Raw genomic sequence first — 27,068 nt, 5'->3', positions numbered from 1 at the left:
CAGGCACCTCTTTAAGATTTCATTTTTAAGTAATGTCTACACACAATGTAGGGCTTGAACTCACAACCCTGAGATCAGGAGTCACATGCTCTACCGACTGAGCCAGCCAGGCACTCCTGTACTAATTTTAGTAGCAATTACCGTGGGTAGTAAGGTTGGGGGTGATTTCTTTTCTACCTTAAATTTTTCAGTATTTTTAAAAATGCATACATATGAATTTTTAGTCTTCTTTTCTGTTTTGTATGTTACATTTCTTTTTTTATGTTTTTAAGTTTATTTATTTAGAAAGAGAGCTTGTGCACACGAGAGAGAGAGAGAGCGAGCACACACAAGGGGAAGAAGCAGAGAGAGAGAGGAGAGACAGAATCCCAAGCAGGCTCTGCACTGCCAGCACAGAGCCCAAAGCGGGGCTCTCACAAACCGTGAGGTCACTACCTGAGCCAAAATCAAGAGTCAGACGCTTAACCAACTGAGCCACCCAGGCGCCCCTTGTATATTACATTTCTATTTAGCAAAAATTAAACAAAAAGTTACTTACGGGGAGAAAAAGGATTCTGGATAGACACTCTCATAAGGTCCTTCTTTTCCAGGTATTGCTTGTATACACAGCTCATTACAGTGCAAGATGATAGAATTCACTTCTAATTATCCAGCCTTGTGAGGGGGAGTGGTATTACAGCTGACCGTAAACAACGAACGTTTGTCTCATTCACCCACGCCTGGACCTCTGAAAACTGACCCCTGGAAACGTCTGTAGACCCCACTCCTCAGCAGCAGGTGACTCGGAAGCCCTGGGGGATCACCCACCCCGCCCTACTTGACTCCCGGGCCCTTTCCAGATCCCCTGCCTTCGCGTCACAAACACGCCCGGGGCCCGAAGGAGACATTTCAGTGGCCCTGCTGTCCCCCAGGGCCATGTCCACCCTCCTGCCGTGGAGCAGACTCTGCTGCCCTCCTCCTCCCTCACCACACCTCCTCGTCCCAGAAACTCCCCTGCACGCTCTCCAGTGCAGCCTCCCGTCAGGCCCCATCCTCCTCTTTCCTTAGTCACGAGCTTTCAAATGAAGTGCCTCGTTCTGGACACCCCTGCTTCCCGAGATTTCTGCCCAGTTTTCCCTCTCTGCCATCTACTTCCTCGGCCTTAGATTGTCAGCTTCCTCCACGTTCCTTTCCGCACAGAAGCACAACTCACACTTTGAACATCTCTGCTCCCACGTCTCACCAAACTCCAAATCTCAGAGTTGTATTTTATCTGGACGGCCCCAAATCAGCTCAGGCAGCACGCGTGGAAGGACGAACTCCTCTCCAAGTGCCTCAGTGCCTGTGCCCGGAAGATGTCCGACCCAGCACTGGGGCCAGAGAACTGCAACGATGCCGGTCTCCGAGCAAGACTGATTCTCCCTCCTGACGTCTCTAGGGTACGCCTTTTTCTGACCTCACTGCCAACATCCCAGACTGACCCTCTGTAAGGTCTCACGGGGAAGCCAGCAAGGCTCTGTGTCATCCGCACCCGCACTGCCCCCTGGGAAGCCCTGCTACATGCCCGCACAAACAGCACCTCAGCGGGACGGCGGAATCTCTGGGGGACCGCGGAACTTCTGCGGGACCGCGGATCCTCCGGGGGACTGCGGAACCTCTGCGGGACCGTGGAACTTCCAGGGGACCGTGGATCCTCCGGAGGACGACGGAACCTCTGCGGGACGGCAGAACCTCTGGGGACCACGGATCCTCCGGGGGACTGCGGAACCTCTGCGGGACCGTGGAACTTCCGGGGGACCGTGGATCCTCCGGAGGACGACGGAACCTCTGCGGGACTGCGGAACCTCTGGGGGACCACGGATCCTTCGGGGGGCTGCAGAACCTCAGCGGGACGGCGGAACCTCTGCGGGACGGCAGAACCTCTGGGGGACCACGGATCCTTCGGGGGGCTGCAGAACCTCTGCGGGACGGCGGAACCTCCGGGGGACCGCGGATCCTACGCGGGGCTGCAGAATGTGCTGCTCCACCTCCTCTCCTTCCCCGCTCTATGGAACCCCACCAACCCAGCCAGTCCCAATTTCAAAAATCCGAATGACCCGTACCAGACACCCCAGCGCCTACATGTTGCCTTCAACTGCTCCAAATGGATAATATGTTTATGTCTTGTCTTCCCAGCTACCCTAGAAAAAAGCTTCCTGACGGGAGAACTATGCTTTCTGCTTCTCTTACTTGTGAACCAGCCATCACCTACAGGACGAGGTCCAGTGCTTGAGCATGAAAAACAAAGCCCTTCACAGTCTATACAATCCACCACCCGGAAGTCATCTCTCTCTTCTTCCAAGCAACCACCTCACCATCCTTTTCTGCCTCGGCGCCTACTACTCTCGGCCTAAGATACCCCCTGCCACCATCTGTCAAACTACAACTCCTCCCTCAAGGGTTACATCATCTCTTCAGAGCCCCGCCCAAAGTCCCAGGCAGTAGTGTCTCCTTCAAGCTGCTGCCTCTCCTCCAAAAGCCCTGCTGCACAGACACAACCGAATCACAAAAGGCCACACAGTTCACCCCTAGAAAGGAAAGAAAAGGATACAGAAGAGGATCTAGGGAAAGGGAGGGAGAAGGTCTCCACCCACTCATAAAGTTCACTGCCGACCCCCACGAGCTCCACAGTCCCAATCCCACACTGGGTCAGTTTCCCCTTTCAGAAATACTGCTTTGTAAGGGAATGCCACCTAGCACCGACCGGGGAAACGTGGCTTAAGACGTTTCATATCTTACCTCCTTCTTCCTTGACTTCTTCACTAGGCTCTCCTGAAAAAGGCTCCTTTGTAACAGGATGATCTCCTCTATCTTCTTGGGGAACTGGCCCAGGCCTGAGTGCAATCTTCTTCCCTCTCCTTGAGCCAGGGGCCTGGAGCTTTCCTTTACCACTGTGTACAACAAGAGGCTGAGAAGACTCCAAGGAAGGTAGGGCGATGCCCTGAGAGATGGCCGCGTCAACAGCTTCCAGAACTGGTGCATTTGTGTCCTGGGTGAGCACCCTGGAGCTCAGAGGTGGATCCTCCTCACCAAGCTGATTTCCTGCCTCCTGCACGGACTGCACTTGGAGGCCAGCCGCTCTGCCATGACTTGGACCCCCAGAGAGTGACGCTGACCCCAAGTCTTTCACCTGGTCAGTCACTGGTTTAACAGCGGACTCCAGGTCTAGGTCCTCTTCCTCCTGGCTGCCCTGGTGCTGTGGGGACCCAGTCACCGTAGTCCTTCTCTTCTTACAGGGCAACATTGTACAAGTCCCACCTGGGTTCCATCCTAAAAAGAGAAAAGCAAGTTCTTATCACCTTCATATTAATTAATGATAACAGCATTTCTTCAAGCACCTTTCCACTTATTCATGTTCAGTCAGGGACACAGTACTTTAGACCAAATGCACAACTTCCCACTTTTTTTCTTTTTTTTTTCTTTTTTTTTACATCTATTTATTTTTGAGAGACAGAGTGAGACAAAGTGAGAGTGGGGGAGGGGCAGGAAGAGAGGGAGACACAGGATCGGAAGCAGGCTCCAAACTCTGAGCTGTCAGCACAGAGTCCGATGTGGAGCTCCAGCCCACGGACCGTGAGATCATGACCTGAGCTGAAGTCGGACGCTCAACCAACTGAGCCACCCAGGGGCCCCCCGCAACCTCCCATTAGATGGGAGAGGAGTGACCGTGGTCAGAGTGCCGGGTTCAAACCCTAACTCCACCACCGATTAGCATGTTATCTTGGCTGAGCAACTTAACCTCTCTAATCTTCAGTTTCCTCAACTGAAAAAGATAGGAATTGTTCTTACCTCATAGCGTTGCTCTAAAAATCAAACAGTAAGTGATTAGTAAACGTCAGTGATCGTTACTATCAGGGAGGCAGAATAGCATGATGCTGAGAGCAAAGTGGGAGTCACAGTGTCTGCATTTGTTTCCCAAGTCAGCTTCTCTCCAACTTTCTGAAACTGCATAAATTACTTAACCTGAATCTCAGTTTCTTCAGCTATAAAATGAAATAAAAACAGCATCTATGTCATTAAATAGTAATTTATCACATCAATAATGTGTGCTATTGCTGTTTTCATAAACAGGTAGCCCCATCAACAGAAACAACCCAAAAGCAAAGTGTGGTTGTTTAAAAAGGTTAAGCTATATTAATAGACATTCTGTTTTGAAAACAAGAGATTCCTATCATTCTCTATGCTATGTTACTTCTCAACTCTTGGCCTCAATTCCAGTTTTCACATCCTAAGGGCAACAACTGGAGGGCATCTTCTTTTACATTCTTATAGCACCTGTTTGTAAACCTCTTTTACAGTATTTATCACTTTTGTTATTCTCCTGTCTCTTTCCCATCCCTCCTTCCCTCAAAACTACGTGCTCTTTGGGGCGCCTGGGTGGCTCAGTCGGTTGGGCATCCGACTTCGGCTCAGGTCATGATCTCAGTCTGTGGGTTCGAGCCCCGCGTCGGGCTCTGTGCTGACAGCTCAGAGCCTGGAGCCTGTTTCCGATTCTGTGTCTCCCTCTTTCTCTGACCCTCCCCTGTTCATGCTCTCTCTCTCTCTCTGTCTCAAAAATAAATAAATGTTAAAAAAAAATTTAAAAAAAAAAACTACGTGCTCTTTGAGGAAAAGGATTCTTTCAACTAGTACCCCTAGTACTTGGCAGGATGTGCCTACTGGATACTCAGTGAATGCTCCCTGAAGAAACGAAATAATGAATGAAAGCGCATGAACTTCTGAACTTCCTATCCCTAGCTTATCCTATGCACTTGGACCACGAGTTAAGCATCGTATGGAAAATGACTACATCATTCTACCCAGAAAAACTGTACTCTCATTAAAATAGGTCCAAGAATAAAATAAGTTGCCTAGTGTTATGCTGACAATGCTCAGGCAAAGTCTGAATGCCCATCTATCAGAGCACTACATGAAAGCCTGGACTAGAGGAGTAAGAAAGTTCTCTTTCAGTCTCAACTGTGATGTTCTTTTAAACCTCCCTAATTCAGGAACGCCCGGATGGCCCAGTAAGTGGAGCGCAGGACCCTTGATCTCAAGGTCATGAGTTCCAGTCCCACATTGGGGAGATTACTTAATAGAAGCAAAATAAAAACTTTTTAAAAACAAATAAAATAAGCCTCCCTAATTCAGGCACCAGGAAATCCCCACCCCAAAATCAGCTGATGGCCTTTTCTTAATTATTAAAGACTCTGTCGACCCCTGTGAGGGGAGGGCGGTGAGGAGGTAAGAGGTGGAGTGGGAGCAGCTAGAAGAGTCCTACATTTCAGAGACGAATGACAGCTTCAAAAAAGAAAAAGGACAGAAAGAAGGCAGCTACTAGTCAAAGTCAGCAGCGCGCAGAGATGGGCTCCAGACACTTCGAACGCAGCAACCCTAAAAAGGCCCCCGCTTTGGGAACTCGAGTCACCCTTAACAGGGTGAATGAACGCGACTCCGGGGCAGCGCCAGCGCGGGCCGGTCGGGGAAACAGATTTCACCAGGGGGTCCTGAGCGCGCTTCCCACCGCGGCGCCGAGAGCCGGCCGCGGTCCCCACGCCCCGCCAGACACCTTCACGCTCCACCTCCTGTCACGCACCCCACGCCAGCCCTCAGGCCCGACCCCTCGGCCCGGACGTCCAGCTCCCACCCGCCTCTTCCCGCCCCACCGCACGCGCCCCGCCGCCCTCACCAGCCGACCAGATCCCGCGGAAACCCAACTCCGCTCCCGCCGGAAGTCAGCCAACGGCAGCGACTGACGTGCGCGCCCCCGAGCCGCGGTGCGCGGCGCCAGCCAAGGAGCATGCGCTGACCTCCAGGCGCCATGCTAGGTGCGGGCGGACTGAAGCCGGCACGTCGGTTGTTGGCGAAAGAATTTAAAGGAATGTCTCGCTTTGAGCTGTCCCACTCAAAACAAAGCTGCGGGTTGCAATTCGGTGGCTGAGGTTGACATCTCTCTAATCCTCGCCGCGAGATACCAGGAATCGGGACCGAGAAATGGCGAACTCATAAAATTGCAGAAAGAGGACTCCTGGCTTACAAATAGTGCGGTTTTCTGAATACAGTGAATGCGATCTTGAACTCAACCCGTAGTGATTATTGATGCTGTATCATACTCTTCATTTCACAAAATGTTTTCATTTACGTTATCATAGGTGATTTGATCTTCACAAGAAACCCGATGGGACAATGTATATTATACCTTCCAATTTACACAGAATAGAAATTTCTGTCTCAGCTGGAAAGGTGGTTTCACAAAGACACACAGCTATCAAGGGGAATCGGGCATCCTCTAGCTTCTAGTGCCATGATCCAGTGCCCGGGAAGGTGCCTGGGGCAGAGAGTCGATGTTTATTAATTCAATACATGGATTTTGAATGATTCCTAGAACCATGTTCTTTCCACTTTTCTAGAAGGACAGAATGTCGGAGTTGAAAAAAACACTGTCTCAATTTACAGGTGAAGTACCAACAAATATTTATGCGCTTAAATAATTTGATCCTGATCCTGTCTGTAAACAAGATGAGAGCATCCACAGCCAAAGAGAGTGAAATTGAGGTAATCATGGAGATTACTGCCAGTAGTCTATAACCTGAATCACCCTACCTCTCCCAAATGCCAAGGAAGTCTCTAGAAGGTTGGAGTTTTGTCTGTCCTGTTTTTCAACCTGCAGAATACACAGATCTGTTGGTTTGCTCTTGTTCTGCCCTTATCTCTCTCCCTCTCTCTCTCTCTCTCCCCCTAAGCAGCCCTATGCACTTGAAGCTTTTGGAAGAGAAATACCCACTACCTTTGACACACGAGCCTTAAAAAAGAAAAAAGAAAAAACAAAACAAAACTTTAATTTACACACCACAATATCCATCCGTAGATTGTAGAATTTTGCTTCTACAATTATTCCCAGTAACTTTTCAGAGTTATGCAACATCACCTGGTTTAGTCTTTAATCAGAGCTGCTGAAGTTTAAATAAGATCCCATAATAACCTTTAGCGGTCTCAGAAATGCCTAACAATAATGGCAAACGATACTGAAATGCAGGCAGTATAGAATTTTCTTTTTCCAAAATTCTGGAGTCCCTGTCATCCAGAACATTCTGCCGCTATGCTATATTAAGCCCCGGAACCCGGAATCACAGGATGTATAGGACCTCAGATGAAAATGTACCTACACTTCTGGCTCGGGCCGCGGGGCTTCTCGCCTTAGGGACCCACAGCCCGCCAGTGGGCGGGGTCTCGTCCCCAAGAAATCTCGGCGACGGGAGGGGTCCCCTCGCGGAGAGCTTCCGGAAAGGGGCCGGGCCTGACTTCCGGAGCTTTTCGGACGGAGGCGGAGTCTTCTGCCGAGGGCCGTTCGGAAGAAGGCGGGGCCTACCTCGCATCAGGACCAGTCTGGCTGCACCTGCATCCTTCGCTCAGAGCATCCCTGGAGCGTCTTAGGAGGCGCCCGCAGCTGGCAACCAGGGGCCCGGCCGTCGCAGGAGGCGTCCGCCAGATACCTCCCCCCCTCCCCTGAGCTAGCGCTCTACCGCGGCGGCCTCGGTGCTGGCCGGGCGTCCCCAGACTTGGCCGACCACTGAAAAAGCATTTACAGCAATAGCCTCTGATTACGACATGGCTGAGATCACCAATATCCGACCTAGCTTTGGTAAGTAGAGCCGGGAAAACTAAGCCCGGGCCAGTGGAAACGTCTGCGAAGCCAGAGGAGCCCAGTGCTGGGAGGGAGCGGAGCCCACACCCGGCCCCCAAGCGCCAGCCCCCGCCAGGATGGGGCCTGCGGCGGCGGGCGGCGCCTGAACTTGAGCTGCGGGCTGCAGAGCTGGCTAGGCCCGGGACTTGCCGGGGGTCGCGGGCCCCCACGGCCGCCGAAACCTGTGTGGGCCGCGTCCGCGCGCTGGAGGGGGATGTGGGGGAGGGCGGGGGAGCGGGACGCGGACCCCTCCCCCTCGGGGCGCGCAGGGCGGTGCCCCCTGCTCCCCCTCCCACTGCTCCTCGGGCTGCGGGGGAGGGCGGCGGCGGGGGATGGGCGCCAAGATGGCAGCTGGGGGGGACCTGGGGGAGGGGGGCTGGAGGCGGGGGGCCGGCTTCGGCGGGGGGAGCCTGGGCTGCGGGGGAGCGCGCGGGGAGCCGCTGCCCGGCCGGCGGGGCGCGGGGCGCGGGGCTGGCGGCCGCCGAGGGCCCTCGAGCGCGGTTCTGCACCGTAATGGTGGGTCCGTCCGCTGCTACCAAATGGCGCTTGGCGCTGCCGAGCCGGGGATGACGTGATGTCTATTCTGGGCCTCCTGGCAGCGCCCAGGCCCCTCTCCCCGGGCCTTTGTTCCCTGTTTCCCTGGCTGGCTTTTCCGAGAGGGGGACTCACCGCGCTGGCGCTGGCGGGGGCGCGGGCCCGGTCGGGGGGGAGGGGCGGGGGAGGCCGGGCCCGGGGGAGGCCGCTTTGTGTACCCGGGAAGGCATTACGTCACCTCGGAGCGGCTGGCCCCCGACCCGGGCCTCCGGGCTCTCGGCTCGGCTGCACGCCCCGGGGCGGAGAGTGGAGTGGAAAATGGGAGGAAGAAGGGAAAGAAAAGCTGGGCGCGCAAGTGTTTTCCTCTGTGGGGCTTCCTCCAAAATGGGCCAGGGGTGCAGACTTCCTGGGCCAAAAATCGAGGAGTTGCCCTGCTCCTCCCTCACGTCTACCCCAGCTTGGATGAGCGTTGCTGCCGGCCAAGGGGTCCTTCACATCCCCTAAGACAGCCTGTCTGTCCCTCAGACGACCCAGAAATCTCGAGCATCCAGACCACAGCTTTTAGGGTGGGGCCGTAATCCAAGTAGGAAATGGCTTTTCTCACTCCCCAGTAAGAGGTTCATGGAAACAGAAGCCAATGAGCTCTCCCACCTCACTATCAGAAAGAAGACATCCGAGCAGGGGAAGCATCCAGAAAACAGATCACACCCATTAGCTACTGGTTCCCACTGATTGCCAAAGGCTAAATCTTAGCTGTATTTCTTTCTTACACCTCATTCACCTTCTGCGTCTTTATCTTTTGAGTCCCGAATTTCCAAAATAGGTGGCCCTTTTGTGGTTACATGAGCACTCCGTGATTTTCGTACTGCTGTTTTTCTTCTTACACCTTCTTTCCAACATCACTCTTTTCTCTAATTGCGGTTCCAGGTTCCTGAGAAAGTTAGAAGTTACGAAACATAATGCAGTAGTTTCTTTTGGGGGAAAAGAGAAAAAAGATTTTTCAAAGACGGGGGCACCTGGGCGGCTCAGTCGGCTCAGACCATGATCCCGGGGTCATGGGATCGAGCCCCTTGTTGGGCTCGGCACTGAGTGTAGAGCCTGCTGATGAGTCTCTCTCTCTCTTTCTCTCCCTCGGCCCCCATCTCCCCTCTCTCAATTTAAAAGAGAGAGCGAGAAAAGATTATTTCAGCCTTTTACGTACTCCATTTTATTTCGTCCTTACGGTATTCTCCAGTTTTAGCATTATTATATATATTTGCCAGATGAGGAAACTGAAGTTCAGTGAGATAAAGTAACTTGGGGTAAAGTCAAACACGCAAGGGTAGTGCTAGGATTTAAACCAATATCCAGTTGATGCCAAAACAAAGTCCGTTGTCATTTCACTGTGTCACCCTGGCCCACTTGACAGGGAAAGGCTGTTTGATGTTTTGGCACAGGGAGTGTCAACAGCGGGTCTGGTCAAAGGCTGAGAGAGCTGGGCACAGCCCCAATATGGCTCCCAGGTCTTCAGGCGGGTACAGAGGGTCCTACATAGCTGCCACTTCTGACTTCCTCACATCTCACAGAGTACTTCATTTCAGATGCCTTAGCCCTCGGGAGATACACCAAGCCAACACTCAATTATCCGTGACCTTGGAGGACAAAAGGAGCAAGCAGTCACTGCAATTTACGACTACTTTAGAACGCTGGCTTCAGCCATTAGTTCCAACTTCCTTTTCCCACCAAGCTTTTGACTAAAGCAAGACAGAGGGTTCTGAGTTTCAGCATCTCTGATTTTTTCTAGTTCACTGCCTTGGGTGTGGGGGAGAGAGACAGGGGTTAACAGATACGAAAATGAAGAAGAAAATGGGGCAAGAGTGGGAAACCAGGTAGAGGAGAGCAGCTGGATAAGCCACGGATGGCTTCATCTGCTTGTCTTTGTTCCCTTCTCTATCCCCCTGAAAGTGGGAGTCCTTCCTCTTCTCTCTACCCATCCCACCCCCATCTTCTTTTTTATTACTATTATTTTTTTAATGTTTTTATTTATTTTTGAGACAGAGCATGAGCAGGGGAGGGGCAGAGAGAGGAGACACAGAATCGGAAGCAGGCTCCAGGCTCTGGGCTGTCAGCACAGAGCCCGACACGGGGCCCGCACTCGCAAACCGCGAGATCATGACCCGAGCCGAAGTCGGACGCCCAACTGACTGAGCCCCCCAGGCGCGCCCCCCACCTCCATCTCCATCTTCTAACCGCAGACGTGGAGGCATTATAAGCAGTAGTGGGTTGTTGCGAGATCACAGAGTAGATCTATAGTGGAGCCAAAAGGATTACTCCAGTGTCCCCAGCCGAGGCCTTTACACCTCCCTTTCACATCATTGTCAAAAATGTGCCTGTCTTGTCGGTTTCCTGCTTTCCTCTTCTCATGGAGGCAACCGGTGTTCACTGTCATTAGTCAGTAGCAAGCAGTTTTCAGGAATGTCCCTGGTCGGTGGTGAATGGAAAGCCACTTTTTCACATTGTGCCCATTCTGATTGACAACTGAATCCAATCAGTTGGTCAAACAAATATTTACTGAGCTCCTATTAAATGCAAAGCCTCAGGGACTCAAAGATGGACAGCATGTTATTTCCACGTGCCTTCAAGGAGCTTACCACCAAGGCTGTTCCTGTTTTATGAAACCTGTCACTAACAACTCTTATTTCACTTAATATATGAGAATAAACACTATTATTATTTAAACCTTGGTTTATTTGGTTAATGGCTTCACTCCTTAATATTATTGAAAAATGTAATGTCTCCTTTTCTTGCCTGATCCCAACTTTCATAGCATCATGGGATGTTGGAGAAAGAACTTAAGAGACATTTAGTCCAATCTCTCCTGAAGAGATCTCTCTTAGAATATGCCTGACCAACGGTGATCAAACCTCCAGAAGTTTTCAGTTGGAGGTTCACTGCCTTATGAAGCAATCTGGGCCATTGTGAGGCTGAACTAATAATAATTTGACTCTTTTCACTGAGTCAGAATCTGTCTTCCTGTAGCTTGTATGCACCGGTGCTAGACCTGTCCTCTTTGTAAAGTCAAATCAGACCTTTTCCATCAAAATGCCTTGAATAATTGAAGAAAGTTGTTATTCCCAGAACCCTCAGCTCCCATTCCTTCAACTTTTCCTCATTTGATATGGTTTCCAGGGCTTTTACTATCTTGATTATCCATTAATGAAGAGGTCCTCTGGGGTCAGGCAGACCAGGGTTTGGATCCCATCACCGCCATTTGCTACCTCGTGGCCTATGGCAGATTTGAGCCCCCAGGTTCCTCAGTTATAAAGTGAGGATATTAGTGGTACCTAGTCAGTGAATTCATTGATTCAGAGAGAGCTCTAGAACAAGGCAAGGACACAATAAATGCACACAGAAAAATAGCGATTTTTATTCTTGTCATTGCCAGACAGAACACTCCATATATGTTATCCCAGTGCAGATTAAATTATGCTACCCCCCCAACCCTGTCATCGGGACATCATACTCCTGGTATAGGTTGGCATCAGCCTAATTATACTTCGGAATAAACAACTAGATTATTTCTGCTCAGACCTGTTAAGTAAGGCCTCCCATTGTGTATCAACAGGTTTTTGAAGGCCAATATAGAATTTTACATTTATCCCTGATGTATGTAATCATACGGACTCCTTTTTTTTTCCTGTCTGTGGAGGCTGTCGTGAACTCACTAATTCATTTCTTCAATGACTACTTACTATGTACCGCATGGTTCTAGGACCTGGGGATATAGCAGTGATCAAAACAGACAGTCACTATTGCTAATCTTATCTAGTAAGGAGGACAGATGAATATATGTCAGGAGTACTAAGTTCTATGAGGAAAAATAAAGCAGAGTGATGGGCATATTATCTCACTTGGGGCAGCCAGGAAATGCTGCTCTGATAAGGTAAGATTGGAGCAGAGGTCTGCAGTTGGTGAGGCAGTGAGCTGGGCAGATAGCTGTGGAGGGATGTTTTAGGAAGAATCTGGAATATGTTGAAGTCACGTTTATTTCCTTAGTCCTCCCTGCCCTACGCATGGCTTCCCCAAAAAGTAATGTGGGCAACCAGAGGCCTTATCTAGACCTTTAAGGCCCAAATCCAGTTTGGCTTCAGTGAACTTAAAGGGCAAAAGAAACCCCAAACTTGTTAGGGTCCCAGCTTGTGTGGGAAAGGACAAGAGTAGAGGAAGGGAAGGAAACGGTCTGTTTCTCTTTAGTTATCTGTTCGTGCAACAAATACGTACCAAGTACACGTTTGTGTTTTCAACATTGGGGATACAGAAATGAACCCAACAGACAAAATCCCTGTTCTCATGAAACTTACTCTTTAGCGAAGAAGTTATTTACTGTAGTAAAATTATACACGTGTGTGTGTTCCTATATATATTATGGGGGTGCACACACGCATGTGTTTTGCCATGTGTGAGACAGATAAGACCTATGGAGACGATGACACAGGGTAGGACCCCAGCGGGGGGTCTAGGTGGGAAGACAGTTGAGCTTTGAGGTAGGGTGGTCAGGGAAGGCCTTGCCGAGGTGATATTTGAGCAAAGAGCTGACATTTTGCACAGTCCCTGTTTCTTCCTATTTAAGATGCAAGCATTGGGAACTGGGAGCTGAAATTTGGAATGTATTTTTAAAATACTCAGATCCAGGGGCGCCTGGGTGGCGCAGTCGGTTAAGCGTCCGACTTCAGCCAGGTCACGATCTCGCGGTCCGTGAGTTCGAGCCCCGCGTCGGGCTCTGGGCTGACGGCTCGGAGCCCGGAGCCTGTTTCCGATTCTGTGTCTCCCTCTCTCTCTGCCCCTCCCCCGTTCATGCTCTGTCTCTCTCTGTCCCAAAAATAAAAATAAAAAATGTTGAAAAAAAAAATTAAAAAAAAAATAAAATAAAATACTCAGATCCAGACTTCTTTTTACCACCCTTGAGCGCACTCCCCAAACCACCCAGGCTCAGCCCTACATTCTTCTACCCCAGCTGCCAGGCGGCCCGCACAGGCCCACGGCAAACCCTGTGCTGGATGCTGTGGAATATTCTCCCGAAGCCAGACGCAGCCTGTGCCCTTGAGCGTTGTGTAACAGTGGAGGTAGAGGTGACTTTGTAACACCTACAAGGTAGCTTTATGTGAATCTCAAATCAGTAGGAGCGACCCAAGTCCTTAAGTGCTGCGAGAGGGCCAGGGAAAGAACGGGGAGTCGGGTGGGGCCCTTCCCAGATGGCTTCCTGGAGAAGAGAAAGACTCCACCGGGTTTGGTGGAAAGGAAAAGCCGTGGTTGGTGGGAGGGGATGGCGCGGGGCATCCCCGGGAGAGGGGAGGTTCTCAAGCCCAGACGGGCCGGATTGGCGGTGCAGGTGCCAGATTGCCTTGGCTTCGCAGAGGCCCCCAGTGGAGGAGCTGCAGACGGGGGTTGAGGTCCACCTGCTTTGACGCGTCTCTGGTCTCCACCTGCAGATGTGTCGCCAGTGGTGGCCGGCCTCGTCGGGGCGTCCGTGCTTGTGGTGTGCGTCTCGGTGACCGTCTTCGTGTGGACATGCTGCCACCAGCGGGCAGAGAAGAAGCACAAGACCCCCCCCTATAAGTTTATCCACATGCTCAAAGGCATCAGCATATACCCAGAGACCCTCAGCAACAAGAAGAAAATCATCAAAGTGCGGAGAGACAAAGACGGCCCCGGGAGGGAAGGGGGGCGTGGGAGCGTGCTGGTGGACGCGGCAGAGGCTGGCCTGCTGGGCCGAGACAAAAGCCCCGGGGGCCCCAGCTCTGGATCTTGTATGGACCAGCTACCTATTAAAGTGGACTATGGGGAAGAACTGAGGAGCCCCGTCGCGAGCCTGACCCCTGGGGAGAGCAAAACCACTTCTCCGTCGTCTCCGGAGGAGGACGTCATGCTAGGATCCCTCACCTTCTCGGTGGACTATAACTTCCCGAAAAAAGCGCTGGTGGTGACAATCCAGGAGGCTCACGGGCTGCCGGTGATGGATGAACAGACCCAGGGCTCCGACCCCTACATCAAAATGACCATCCTTCCCGACAAGCGGCATCGGGTGAAGACCAGAGTGTTGCGGAAGACCCTGGACCCCGTGTTTGACGAGACCTTCACCTTCTACGGCATCCCGTACAGCCAGCTGCAAGACCTGGTGCTCCACTTCCTCGTCCTCAGCTTTGACCGCTTCTCCCGGGACGACGTCATCGGGGAGGTCATGGTGCCGCTGGCCGGCGTGGACCCCAGCACGGGCAAGGCACAGCTGACCAGGGACATCACCAAAAGGAACATCCAGGTGAGGAGGAAGAGCGTGTTGGCGGTGGGGGGACTGATAGGTTGGGGGAGATGAGAGCTCGGGGAACAAATGGAGGGCAGGGGGCGGGCGGATGGAAGGAGGGGCTGTCAGGAGTCAGCAGTGGCCGGAGTAAAACGGAGGGCCTGTCCAGCCGAGTCTCCTCCAAAAGGCACTTGGCACGGACAGAGGCACAGGCAGCTGCTGAGATCTCGCCCAGTGCTGGGCATCCTGATGCTAAGCCGGGCTTGCTTGGAGCGGGCTGGCCCCCCGGCCCTAGACCCCCACGACATCAATGCTGCAGGGGCCGGTTTCTTCTCCAAAGTCACGTGTGACCTTCCTCTGCTGAACTGTGACGGGGCTTCGGTCATCTTGCCCTCAGCTTCCCTTTCTCAGCCCAGATCGTGGGTATAAGTAGTATCGTGTGTCTGTGTGTTCGCAGCTGTTCCATAAATGCCGTGTAGGGACTCGATTCACCGCCCAGCCCCTCTCCCGGGCCTCAGCCCCGCCACACACGCTCATCCTCGGCACCCCATTTGCACAGATCGGCCGGGGAGTCAGGGCCCACCCTCCTGCCTCCTCCCCGCTGGGCGGCTCTGGCTCTTGACCTGTAGTTTCAGGGGCGCAAGAAACGTGCCCCCCCCCCCCCCCCAGTTTGCCCGTTTCTCCCACAAGCGGGGGAGCAGGGTGGTTCTCCGTGGAGCACTCCGGCTCTGGCCGGACTGGCCGACTCCAGGCCCAGCTCACCACCTCCCAGCCGAGTGGCCCCGGTGAGCGCCTGAACCCTCCTCAGCTCGTTTCCCCGTCTGTGAAATGGGGCCGATAATACTGTCTTCCTTGCAGTGTTGTGAGGATTAGGTGAGATAATGCGTCCGGCACGTCGTTGCCCTTGAGGGGCCTTTACTTTAGTGAAGGAGAAAGACGGTCTTGACAACTGCCAGGTGGTCAGCGTGGAAGAGGCTGTTGGCATTTTAAACGCAGAGTTTCATGCCTGTTGCAAGATACGACAGGAGTGGTTAATAACAGGGGCTTTGAAGTTGAACCCGAGTTTGAATCCAAATCTCACCAGCCAGCTGACCTTGGGCGAGCTGCTTAGCTCCTCTGATCTCGGTTTCTGATGGGAACTAAGCGAGATGGTACATCTACGTAGCCCCAGGCACACCGTAAACCTTCAAGAAATCGTAACCGCGACTGTTATTGCTGTCATTAGTAAGGTTTGGTCCCTGGGAGGTACGTGTGGTTAGCAGACATTTATATTTTAACAAAACGAAGGAAGGCAAGGGGTGTGAAGAAGGAGGTGGAAGGTTCAGAAAGGATGTCAGGGCCGCTGAGAACAACTGCTCACCTTCCAGAAAGAGCCGTGGCCCTGGCTGCCATGCTTCTCTCCCGACGCCTCTTCCACCTCCAGGCCCACACTGGTCTCAGCAGGGAGGCAGGAGGGCCAGGATCGGACAAAGAAGGCTTACGGGGCCAGTAGAGGCTGGGTGTGCCCTGAGCGCTGGGCACAGTTTACCCGCTGGACGAGGGCGTGTTCCTCCCTTCCATGCTGTGTCTCTGGCACCTGTCACAGCAGCCGCCCGGCCACGCCACTGCCCGGGGAGCTGCAGGTGCCGCGTGGCACACCAGCCCTGCCTCCCAGGGGCCAGAAGCCCCCGCATCTTGAAGGGCATTAGAGGTGCTCTTCGGGTCCTAAACGCTGGTCCCCTGCCAAGACAGGGGGAGATGTCCGAGAGCCCAACACAGCAGAGGCTCTTGTACCCTCAGAAGCACGGGTCGGAACTGCGGCGGTGACAGGTTTTCAGCCCCCTCCACCGCGTCCCCTTCCCCGCCATCTCCTTTCCTCGGGGCTCTGCTGAGTCCTCCCTGCTCCTCCTTTCCAGCAGCCCCAGTGCTCCACTGCCTGCCTTCATCAGCGCTGCACACCGTCCTTCCCTGCAGCCCCAGCCTCCGTGAAGCCACCAGCTGGCCAGACTCCCCCAGACGGCTCGTGCTCTTGCCGCCCAAGGCTGAAAGCAGGCGATGGCTCTGTGCCAGGCTGCAGCTGGGGAGAGACTGGCCAGGAAAGGGACTGATTTGGGCCGGGAACAAAACAGCCTCAAATCCCGGACACTGGCCAGGGAGCACAGACAATGGCATTTGCTAAACCGCCAGGGGCTCTTGGCAAGAGCCACGTTTCTTTCCACTTTATTAACTCCCTTCAGGAGGGACAAGCCAGGGCGAGGATCCTGAGCAACAGGCCCCCTGGGAGAGGCGCAGACAGGACACGCAGAGCCCTCCAGCCCGCTGGACCTCCTCAGCGTGTTTCTGCAGCCAGCGCCTGTGGCCAGGGCTGCGCTCCGTCCCGAGCCACGAGTCCACATGCCTGCCTGTAGCACGGCCTCCCTGCTGTGGCCCAGAGTCTGCCCTTTCTGGGTCTCCCCTTGGCTCAGCAGTTAGAGCTGCTCTGGACCGTCCCGCACTCTATAAAGAGCTTTTTCTGGTCTGTGGAAGGCATCCGTTATAATACAGGGCCACGTTCTCTTCTCCCACCCGGAGGCTTGGGTGGGGACTGCTGGGAATTGGGTTTCCCCAGATAACCCCACACCCCTACCTGAACTTCCTTCAGCAGAAAAATCGCCTGTCATCCTTCCTTTTGCCTAGTGTGGTCTGGTTGAAGAAGCCCAGGACTGGCTGTCATCTGTGACTCCCATTTTAGTCCTCATTCGGGGCCAGCGGCCACCGTTTCTCAGCCTTGATCCTTGGCAGAGAAGGCTAATGGGATCACAGAGAGCGCTCTCATCTCTGGAAAAATTAGCCCTTGATTATTAGTAAAAGAAGATCACAGTATAAATTCTATAATCCCCTAAATCTCTGAATTGGACTCTGGAACCAGCTTTTTTTGGGAGGAGTGGGGGGCAGCTATTTCTCTAATATTTCATTTGGTTAGAAATTATTATTATTGTTTTTAAGTACGCTCTATACCCAACGTGGGGCTCGGACTCATGACCCTGAGGTCAAGAGTCTCCTGCTCTTCTAAGACAGCCAGCCACCCCTCGGATAAAAATCAAAATGAATTAAAGTAGAGTGAAAATTCAAGTAAATTCCCATAAAAGATCACCCACGAGGGGGAGGGAGGCGGCCCAGAGGGGGCCTGGGGGCAAGAGAGGGTGGAAAGAGAAGTAACTGACAAGCGGGTCTTGCAGAGCTGTTAGATTCCCCCGAATCTCTTCGCGTCATTGTTTTCCAAATCTCTTCCCATCTTTCCTGGGCCACATCTGGTGCTGATGGCCTGGGACACTGGTCGTGGGAATGCCAGGATTCTCGAAATCTCAGACTCCTAAGGAACCTGAGAGGTCATCCAGTCGAGCCAAAAGGGACTGAAAAGAGAGAAAGAAATGAGCCACGGAGAGAGTGGCTGTGTGTGTGTACTGGGGAAAAGAAGATGTGGTTGAACATTGAGGTTTTTGTTTCTCTTGTTTTCCCATGACTGTGATTGGTGTGGAGGTGGCCCCAGAGGACCTCTGGCCCCAATAAAGTTGTACTGAGGACGTGCGGGGCCACCTGGTGCAAAGACTGTGTGGCTCGCCAGTCACTCTGGAACGGACCCTCACCCTACCGTGTCTTCCCTACCCCCACTGTTTCTGTTCCTCTTCTGCACTGTGGGTGAAAGGCGCCTGAGAGCAAAGCCTCCCCGCTCTTTCAGGCACGGAGGACACCCTTCCTCCCCCTGCACTCCTGCTTGTCTGCCCCCAGCAGGGTTTTTGCCTCACTCGGCCAGGGGGCTGGGAACCAGAGCTCACTCCCAGACCTTGACAAAGATCCCTTGAGAAAGAGCCATTGACAATGCCACTCGCAGTGGGAATTGGGTGGAAAGAGAAGGGGGGAGGGGAGGGGACGTGAGATCTGGCCTTCAGTGTGGAGGCACAGTGGCACTCGGGTGCTATTGTGGCTGCAGACTTGACCTGGGCTTCACCGGGGGCACTGGACAGGGGTGGGAGTTCTGCCCAACTAAGATGACCAGAGGTGAAGGGGGGGGGATCAGATGGAGAACAACTGCCTGAGGGGTGATTTTAGGGGAGAAAAGAAAGTTGTAACCAGAAGTTGTTCACTTTCCCTGAGAACTAGGGAAGGGGCATGGGGATTTAGACTGGAAAGATTTGGCTATAAGGGATGATTTACAAAACACAGTTTTAACCAAATAATTAGGAAACATAAGCTATAATTTTATAGCTAATGGTTTTTTTGTGTTTGTTTTTTTTTTAAATAAAACACTTGGGTTTTTGTTTTTACCGATCAGGCTCATGTAACTTTTTTAAAGGAGGCTCCATACCCAAAATGGGGCTCGAACTCATGACCCCGAGATCAAGAGTCAGTCGCACGCTCTTCCTGCTGAGCCAGCCAGGCGCCCCCAAAAAACTCTTTGTTGTTTAGAGTTTCCCTTTTACGCCATCTACCCTTCTTCTGTATACAAAGTGAGAATTATATTTAATTGTATATAATTAATTTTATATAGTAATGTAAGATTATATTTAAATCTTTATATTTAAAGATTGTGTGTGCAGGGGCGCCTGGGTGGCTCAGTCAGTTAAGCGTCCGACTTCAGCTCAGGTCATGGTCTCACAGTTGGTGAGTTCGAGCCCCATGTCGGGCTCTGTGCTGACAGCTCGGAGCCTGGAGCCTGCTTGGGATTCCGTCTCCCTCTCTCTGCCCCTCCCCCACTCATGCTCTACCTCCTTCAAAAATAACACTTAAAAAAAATTAAAAAAAAAAAAAGATTGTGTGTGCATATTTCATGTTTAGTGCCAGTATTCAAGGACGTTCCAGACCTCAAATCTAGTTAACATTTCTTTGGGGCTCGTGGAATGAAGTGGTGGCCCAGATCACCCAGAAGTTCCTTCTAGATCAGTGCTCACTGCCGGAACTCTCTGTGACGGTGCAAATGTTCTGTACGTACACTGGGACACTTGAAATATGGCTAGTGTGACTAAGGAACTAAAATTTTAATCTTACTTAATTTTAACTAATTTAAAATTAAATTTAAACGGACACATTTAAATTGGAGCGAGTGGCTACCGTATCGGATAGCTCAGTTCTGAATGTTCCTCTGGAAGGCGCTTAATTTCCCTTATCGCGTGGGATTACTTTCCTGACGCCATTTGGCCGTACCTAGTAGTAAAAATGAGTTTACGTTCTCCGATTGCGTTCTGACTCACGTCAAAAGGAAGCAGCCCAGAAGTATACTGGTTGGCAGGGACAACCAGCCCGTGACCCTAAGCTGGCCGAGGGTACTTCCGCGGACATCATCGAGAGCTGACAACATGTATGTTCTGGGAAAGGAAAAACCGTGGGGCTTCAGTCTAGCAGAGAAAAGCCATGAAAATCTTTTGTAAGTCTGTTCGCTTTTGGACTTCGGTTTCAAAAGCTAGCGGGTGAGTTTAAATCTTAGTCCCGTGATGCCCTACCACGGACCTTTGCGTACGTTCCTGGAATGAAATGTAGCCTCAGGAAAGTTTCTGAACCAGGTGAGCTATTACTCCAGTTTCACTCCTTGAGGGGAGTTAGGCTTCTAGTCAAAGCACAGATTTTTAGGTTTCTTTCCTCGTTTTCCACTGACGAGCTAATTAAATTACTCGCTGCTGTTCTTTCCTGCACAGGCACCCTGAGCAGGTAGCGCAGAAGTCTGCGAGCTTCTCCAGATAGGGCTTCCCGCTGCCCCCCATCCGGCCCCAGCCGCTAGCATCGCGCCTTCACCAAGCAGGCGCACAGAACGTTGTTGTCGGGAGCGTGTGGCATGGGTAGGGCTGGTGGTGAGTGTTGCCCGGTTTTGCGCAGTCTGCGAACTCCTGGAGTAGGTGACATTTCTTGAGGGCTTTGAAGGACATAGGAATGAGACTTGGTAGCGAGGGAGCGGTTTTTGTCCCAAATTTACCTTATTATGTCCAGTGTTCCTTGAGCCCCACCTCCTTTTTGTTTCCTTTCTCCCAGCCCCATCCTCACTTCATAAAAAGGTAGATACACATTAAAATTTTTAAAGATTTTTAACGAGAAAAAAAAATTTTTTTGATCATAATTTTAAAAATGAGCTGAGAAACAAGAAATCGCCCTCCACTCTCCCCTCCCACTTCCACCTTCGTCAGTTCTTCCTGACACGTCTTGCCCCACACCCATCCCCGGGTCCCGGCCTCAGTGTCCCCTCCTCAGCCTCGGGGCCGCCTCTGCTCTGTCTGTCCGTCCGTCCATCGGTTGTCCAGCCTCCACTAGAACGGTAGCGGCCTTCATAAATTGTCGACGGCGGAAACGCCTGTCGCCCCTGTGCCGGCTGGCTGCCCTTGGCCTGTGTGCTGCGGCTGAGTCTGCTGTTTGGTTCCAAGGCCCTCGCCTGACCCACCCCCCAGGTTCCCTCCTCCTGGCACCTCCCCCCAACTCTGGGAACACAGGGGACCCTCTCAGGACCCAGTGCCTTCATAGCGGCCATTCCTGCCGCTCGTCCTGACCCGTCTTCCCACGGACTCACTGTCATAAACTCAGCCCGGAGGTCGTGTGGCAAACCCCCCTCCCGTGGGTCCCCCAGCAGCACTGGGACGGGTCCTGACGGCCCCCAGGAGGGCGTGTTTGTTTGCGCCTGTCTCTCTGGACATGGTAAGCTCCCTGGGAGCAAGAACCAGATCCTGGGCGCCCGGCTGGCTCTGTCCGTGGAACATGCAACTCTTGATCTCGGGGTTGTGAGTTCAAGCCCCACCTTGGGCATAGAGACTAGAAAGAAAAGAAAAATGCGGGGAAATGAAAAAGAAAGGAAGAAAAAAATAAGGATTTGGGTCCTATTTGCTCCAGATCCCCAGCACCCAGCTTGTAGTAAGTATCCAAATATTGTTTCAAGTGTCCTTAGAGGGGCGCCTGAATGGCTCAGTTGATTAAGTGTCCAGCTCTTGGTTTTGGCTCAACTCACGATCTCATGGTTTGTGAGTTCAAGCCCCACATCAGGCTCTGCGCCGACAGAGCAGAGCGTGCTTGGAATTCTCTCTGTCACCTCTCTCTCTGCCCCTCCCCTGCTCTCTCTCTCTCTCTGCCCCTCCCCCACGCGTGCTGTCTCTCTCAAAATAAATAAAGTTAGGGGCGCCTGGGTGGCGCAGTCGGTTAAGCGTCCGACTTCAGCCAGGTCACGATCTCGCGGCCCGTGAGTTCGAGCCCCGCGTCAGGCTCTGAGCCAATGGCTCGGAGCCTGGAGCCTGTTTCCGATTCTGTGTCTCCCTCTCTCTCTGCCCCTCCCCTGTTCATGCTCTGTCTCTCTCTGTCCCAAAAATAAATAAAAAAACGTTGAAAAAAAAAAATTTAGAAAAAAAAAAAATAAATAAAGTTAAAAAAAAATTTATTTTTTAATGTCCTTGGAGGACCAAGGACATTTGTCAAGCTCAAAGTAGAACCTGGCATAAAATGTAAAGAGGGGAACACGCAGACGTGAGTGGGGGAGGGGCCAGCACTCCGAAGTGCTTTCAGTGAGGCAGGAGGAGCAGGTGTGGACATCCACCTTGTGAAATGGAGGAACAGTCGCCGGAAAGTTCGGGAGCCTGCCCAAAGCCAGGTGGTGAGTAAATGGCAAAGCTAAGGCTCCAACCCAAGTTTCCTGCCTTCCAGTCTACAGTCTCCAAAACTTTCACCGCGAGAACCAGATGAGACCGTCGGAGACAACGCGCTTCTGTCTCGCGCCCCGTGTGCCAGGCACTGGCACAGGTAAACGTTTACCGATTGTAACGTATTTAATCCTCTTGATAATGCTTTGAGGTCAGTACCGTTTGTACCTTCATCTTTCAGCTGAGGAAAGTGACGCAGAGACGTCCAGGTCTTGTCCCAGGTCACGCAGACAAGCATTCGGGCAGGACTTGGATCCGGACCAACCTGGCCTCACGGTCTGCACTCTTGAATACTGGTCGAGGCTGCCTCTCCTTGCAGATGATTTTATTTAGTATCAGGATTGGAAGTAGAGTATTTCCGTTTTTCTCTCCCCGTTACTTTGGTAGCTACATCCCTACAGGGCGACCGTCTCCCCTGTGCCTCCCCCGGTCACTGCTGCGCACTCCCTGTGCCAGGCTCTGTCCCTCGTGGCGGGACCCTCACCTGCTGTTCCTTCTCCACAGAAGTGCATTAGCAGAGGGGAGCTCCAGGTGTCTCTGTCATACCAGCCCGTGGCACAGAGAATGACAGTGGTGGTCCTCAAAGCCCGACACCTGCCGAAAATGGACATCACCGGTCTCTCAGGTAGCAGCTATTTACTCCAACCTACTTCTGTCCGTCCCAGCACCACCGCGTCCCGGCCTGGGGCCCCGACAGCGCCCGCGTTTTAGGACCCCTAGCATCCTGTTCCTCTGTCCACGCTCTCCTCGTGGCGATTTCCTGGGTTGTAGGTCTCCCTAGCGGGGGGCGGGGGTGCTCTGAGTGGGCGTATGGGGTCTTGACGTTTAGTGGGGTGTCGGGGCCCGGGTGGGTGTGCGTGCCAGGTGCTGAGCCCCCGCTCCGGGCAAGACATCTCAAAAAGACCGCGGGCTTTTGTTAGTCCCGGCGCCCTTGCAAACGCCTCCTGGTGTCACGGGGTTTCTTCAGACCTGACTTGGAGGAAGTTCTGTTAGGCTCCCGCTTGGCTCCCGTGGCCCCCCTACCCAGGCAGACAGACGCACGTAAAGTCAGAGTGGGTTTGGCGTGAGGGGCCACCAACGAGAGGAACGTCAGAGCCCCTCCCTGCCAACACAAAACCAGCAGGAGGACCGTGTCATGGGTCTGTCTCCCTCTTTTCTTGTCTCTTTGGCGGCCCCAGATCCTTACGTCAAGGTGAACGTCTACTACGGCAGAAAGCGCATCGCCAAGAAGAAAACCCACGTGAAAAAGTGCACTTTGAACCCAGTCTTCAACGAGTCTTTCGTCTACGACATCCCCCCTGACCTGCTGCCTGACATCAGCATTGAGTTTCTGGTCATCGACTTCGACCGCACCACCAAGAACGAGGCGGTGGGGAGGCTGATCCTGGGGGCACACAGCATCACCACCAGCGGGGCGGAGCACTGGAGGGAGGTGTGCGAGAGCCCCCGCAAGCCCGTGGCCAAGTGGCACAGTCTGAGCGAATACTAATCCTGTGCTCCTCGCCTGAGCCCGGGGCCGGGCAGGGCAGGCGGGGAGATGCCAGGGAGGAGCAGACTTAAAACCTCATTTTAGTTGTAGAAAAAGATTTCTTACAAAATAAACCCCACGAAGAATGCCCCGTGACCACAGCTGCAGATCAGTTCTTAGTGATGATGATTTTTCTCCTTCGCAAGGCACTAGAAATTCTTTTTTTGTTTTTTTTTTTATGGGGAAAAAGAGAGGGAAAGGCCTCGCCAGTCTATATATAACAATGTAACCTTATACTTGCATGTCTAATACAAACTGAAGAAATTAGCCTAACTGCCAATATCAAGTTACAGATTTTGATCCATGAAAATTGTGTTTTGTGCCGAATTGTATTTGCTGATTACCTGAAATGGGCCTCTTTTTACCGGGCTTTGCTGGAGAGGCGCCGTCTCCCCCCCCCACCTCTGCAGGTGAGACCTCACGGCTTCATCTTCCCCGTGTTCTCTGACACCCCTGCTCCTTGGCTGAGCCCGAGGTCCAGAGGTCCAGAGTGAGCCAGGAAACAGGCCGGGTGGACGAGGCAGGGTTTGCAGGGGAGAGAGGATCGGAGGCGTGGGGTCTCTGCGCCAGCGTTCCCGTGGGGAGGGGGCAGGGGCAGTCTGTGATTAATTTGTGACAAAGCACACGAACACAGCAGACTCACTAGGTAGAATTCGGGTTTACGGAACTAGATGACTGCTCTGGAGGGAGCTTTGAAGACTTCAGATCTGGCTCTCCGGTGGCACCAGTGGGCTTGTGCGGCCGGTCCCAGACGCTGTTTGTGAGCGTGGGCAGAACGGAGGTGCCCGTCACCACCTTGCAGCTACACCAGCAAGTGACAGCCATTTGTTGGTTCGAAGGATGAAACTGACCATTTTTTTTTTTTTCCAGAAATGCTCACCATGGAGAAGCTGCAGTCTTCTCAGGTAGCTTAGAGGAGGTTGGCTTTGCTTCATAAGGAAAAGGGCCTGCGGAAACTAGTCTGTATCCTTAAATTTTTCAATCGCGGCTCTTAAAAATAACGAAGTAAGTAAACGTGAGTTAAGGAGTGATCAAGGTAACCTGGAATCTTCTATAACATCCCGTCCCTCGTGGTTCTTGGGCTCCAGGGGTCGAGACCAGGTGGAGGGATGGGATGGGGGCAGCCCAGGGTGCGAGGGATTCAACTTCAGGCCTCCTGACTCCAGGCGGGCGGGCCGTGGCTCTGAGGCCAAGGCCTCCCAGAGGGCAGACACCTGGTCCGCCGGCTGCAGGCGAGCGTGCAGGGCCAGCAGGCCTTTCCTCTGGCCTGCACAGGGGCTCACGCGAGCAGCAGCCGGAACCAAGGCCCGAAGGGGCCGCCGAGGCAGGGCCACACCCGACAAGAGCCGTCCTTCCCTCTGGCCTCCGAGGAGGCCGGGTGTCCAGACAGGGCGGCGATGTTGCCTTTGACGATCCCCGAGCTCTTGCGGATTTAAAACCAGTCTGCTCCCCCTGAATCCCTTTGCTGTTCTTTCTGAAGCCTGGATTCTTGACAGTGCGGAGCAGTGCCGAGCAGGCCCGGAGCCCACGCCGCCGGCCCCCGCCCTCGTCTGACTCCCCGGCCTGGCGGTGTCCCCACTGGTCTCCAGCCTATACTCCATGGAATGTAAATACTGTATCATACGTAGAAGAAAATAATTTTTGTTTTCTAAAAATGCATTTTGAGATAGTTTAATGTAAATCGGACAGGAGCGTCCTGAAGCCCCCTTAGGAAAAAACCTGCTTCCTCTTCATCGCCTTAATGTCTGAAGATCAGAAACTGCTGAGCACCCCGCTCGTGTCCTTCCCAGAAACAGTGCAAAGCAACAGGCGAGACAGTCTGGTGTTTGCCCCGCTGAGTGCCTGTAGCCCCTCCTGCGGCCCCCTCTCCCCGTCCCCCCCCCCTCCCCCCCCCCCGCCTCCAGGCGGCTTTCCTCCCTCATTCTTCTGGGCTGTTGAGCAGTAGGCGGTGAGGTGACAGGGCGGGGACCGTAGTTCTGGAGCCAGGAGTGGCCTCCGAGGAGGCAGACAGCACAGGGCCCCTCCCTCCTACCTCACGCCTGATCCATCATGCCCTTGGCTTTGCTGTCCCAAAGTTTCCTAGCTGCCTTCGGCTTTCACCCGTGTCCCTCCCAGAGCCACCTGAAAGGGCGGAGGAGTAGTGTCCTCCTCGGAGTCAGTTGAAAGACAAGAGAGTCGCACCCTAGCTTTTGCACAAGGCACTCGTGGTCGGGAACGGGTTAGGGAATGGTCACTTCTGATTTTCCAAGAGTCAGTCCTTCCCTGCTGATAATCTTGATTCCTTTGGGAAGACAAGAGTTTTTCGTAATAACAAAAGTCCCTCTATGAGTTATTCCTCCGTTCGGTTCTTCTCGGTGGAGCACAGCCACGAGGTACGTGTCCATGAACATGCTCTAGATATGAAAACAGAGAGAACTGGTTTGTGGGACAGGAGCGGCTTGCTCAGGAGAGGGAACGGTACGCGTCCTTTTTCTTGGAAGGCTCTTATTATGGCCACAACAGTGACATCGCCCTCACCATGATCCTTCTCCGATGTGGTCGTCTTTCTTTACCTTGTGTCTTCTCTTGTAAAAATGAAACTCAAAATAAATGTGTCAAATTCAAAAAAAAAAAAAAAAGAAAAAACGGAAAAAAGCTAACATGAGTTGTGTGAAACTGCATAATGCTGTAATGCTAACCTACAATGTGTAACGCTATCTTGTACGTGGACTTTGTTAATGCACCACACAAGTGCAAAATAAAGACTGACTCACATTAAACACGCACAGGGACATGTGCATGGTTTTCTTGAGAGCCGATGACTGGGAATGAGGTTGGTCCTCAGACTCCGGGATGTTCCAGGGCGCGCTTTCCAGTGTGGGCCCCACAGCACCTGATCCGTGGCCATCTGGAGCACTTGTTAGAAAAGGCAGAGTCGGGGGGGGGGAAGGGTGCCCTGCTGGCCGAGTTGGGGGAGCCTGCAGCGTCTGCTCTCGGGGTCGTGAGTTTGAGCTCCACACCGGGTGTAGAGCTTACTTAAAAAAAAGAAAAGGGGCGCCTGGGTGGCTCAGGAGGTTAAGCGTTCGATTTCGGCTCAGGTCATGATCTCGCGGTTCATGAGTTCGAGCCCCGCATCAGGCTCTGTGCTGACAGCTGGGAACCTGGGGCCTGCTTTGGATTCTGTGTCTCCCTCTCTCCCTGCCCCTCCCCACTCATGCTCTGTTTCTCTGTCTCAAAAATAAACGTAACAAAAATTTTTAAAAAAAGAAAAAATGCAGATTCCAGGCTCCAGACCTAAAATCCTTTCTCTAGTGTTTCTGTTTTCCTCTCAAAATGTTATTCCTAAGACCATAACCACCAGGAGAGAGATAAGGGCTTTGATGCTAATTAGCCTGTCCCTGTAACTGGAAATATTTATACCCCAAAGTATTTCTACCCCCAGAGCAA

General features: G+C 52.7%; 2 protein-coding genes across 9 annotated transcripts in view; one reads left to right on the top strand and one right to left on the bottom strand.

The window, feature by feature from the left end:
• LOC131496378 (GON-4-like protein) overlaps window positions 1–8,423 on the bottom strand; it is a 75,445-nt gene extending 67,022 nt beyond the window's left edge. For 5 of the 8 annotated variants that reach the window (XM_058701892.1, XM_058701896.1, XM_058701897.1 and 2 more), the window contains exons 1-2: window positions 5,687–5,775; window positions 2,758–3,288 (exon numbers count right to left, since the gene is read on the bottom strand). In XM_058701892.1, the coding sequence (XP_058557875.1) occupies window positions 2,758–3,262 (505 nt within the window). In that variant the 5' untranslated portion in view covers window positions 3,263–3,288; window positions 5,687–5,775. Of the gene's footprint in view, window positions 1–2,757; window positions 3,289–5,686; window positions 5,776–7,163; window positions 7,274–8,350 lie in introns of those variants that run through there. The other 3 variants (XM_058701893.1, XM_058701894.1, XM_058701895.1) reach the window with 3 other exon arrangements.
• Window positions 7,387–26,407, top strand: SYT11 (synaptotagmin 11). Its single transcript, XM_058701905.1, has 4 exons — window positions 7,387–7,639; window positions 13,684–14,510; window positions 22,619–22,742; window positions 23,293–26,407. Exons 1-4 carry the CDS (start codon window positions 7,606–7,608, stop codon window positions 23,601–23,603), a joined length of 1,296 nt encoding a protein of 431 aa, XP_058557888.1. The 5' UTR covers window positions 7,387–7,605; the 3' UTR covers window positions 23,604–26,407.
• Window positions 26,408–27,068: the final 661 nt, after the last annotated feature.

This window comes from Neofelis nebulosa, chromosome 15 (genome assembly GCF_028018385.1).
Source record: "Neofelis nebulosa isolate mNeoNeb1 chromosome 15, mNeoNeb1.pri, whole genome shotgun sequence".
Taxonomy (NCBI): Eukaryota; Metazoa; Chordata; class Mammalia; order Carnivora; family Felidae; genus Neofelis; species Neofelis nebulosa.
This window is presented reverse-complemented; position numbering and strand designations above follow the sequence as displayed.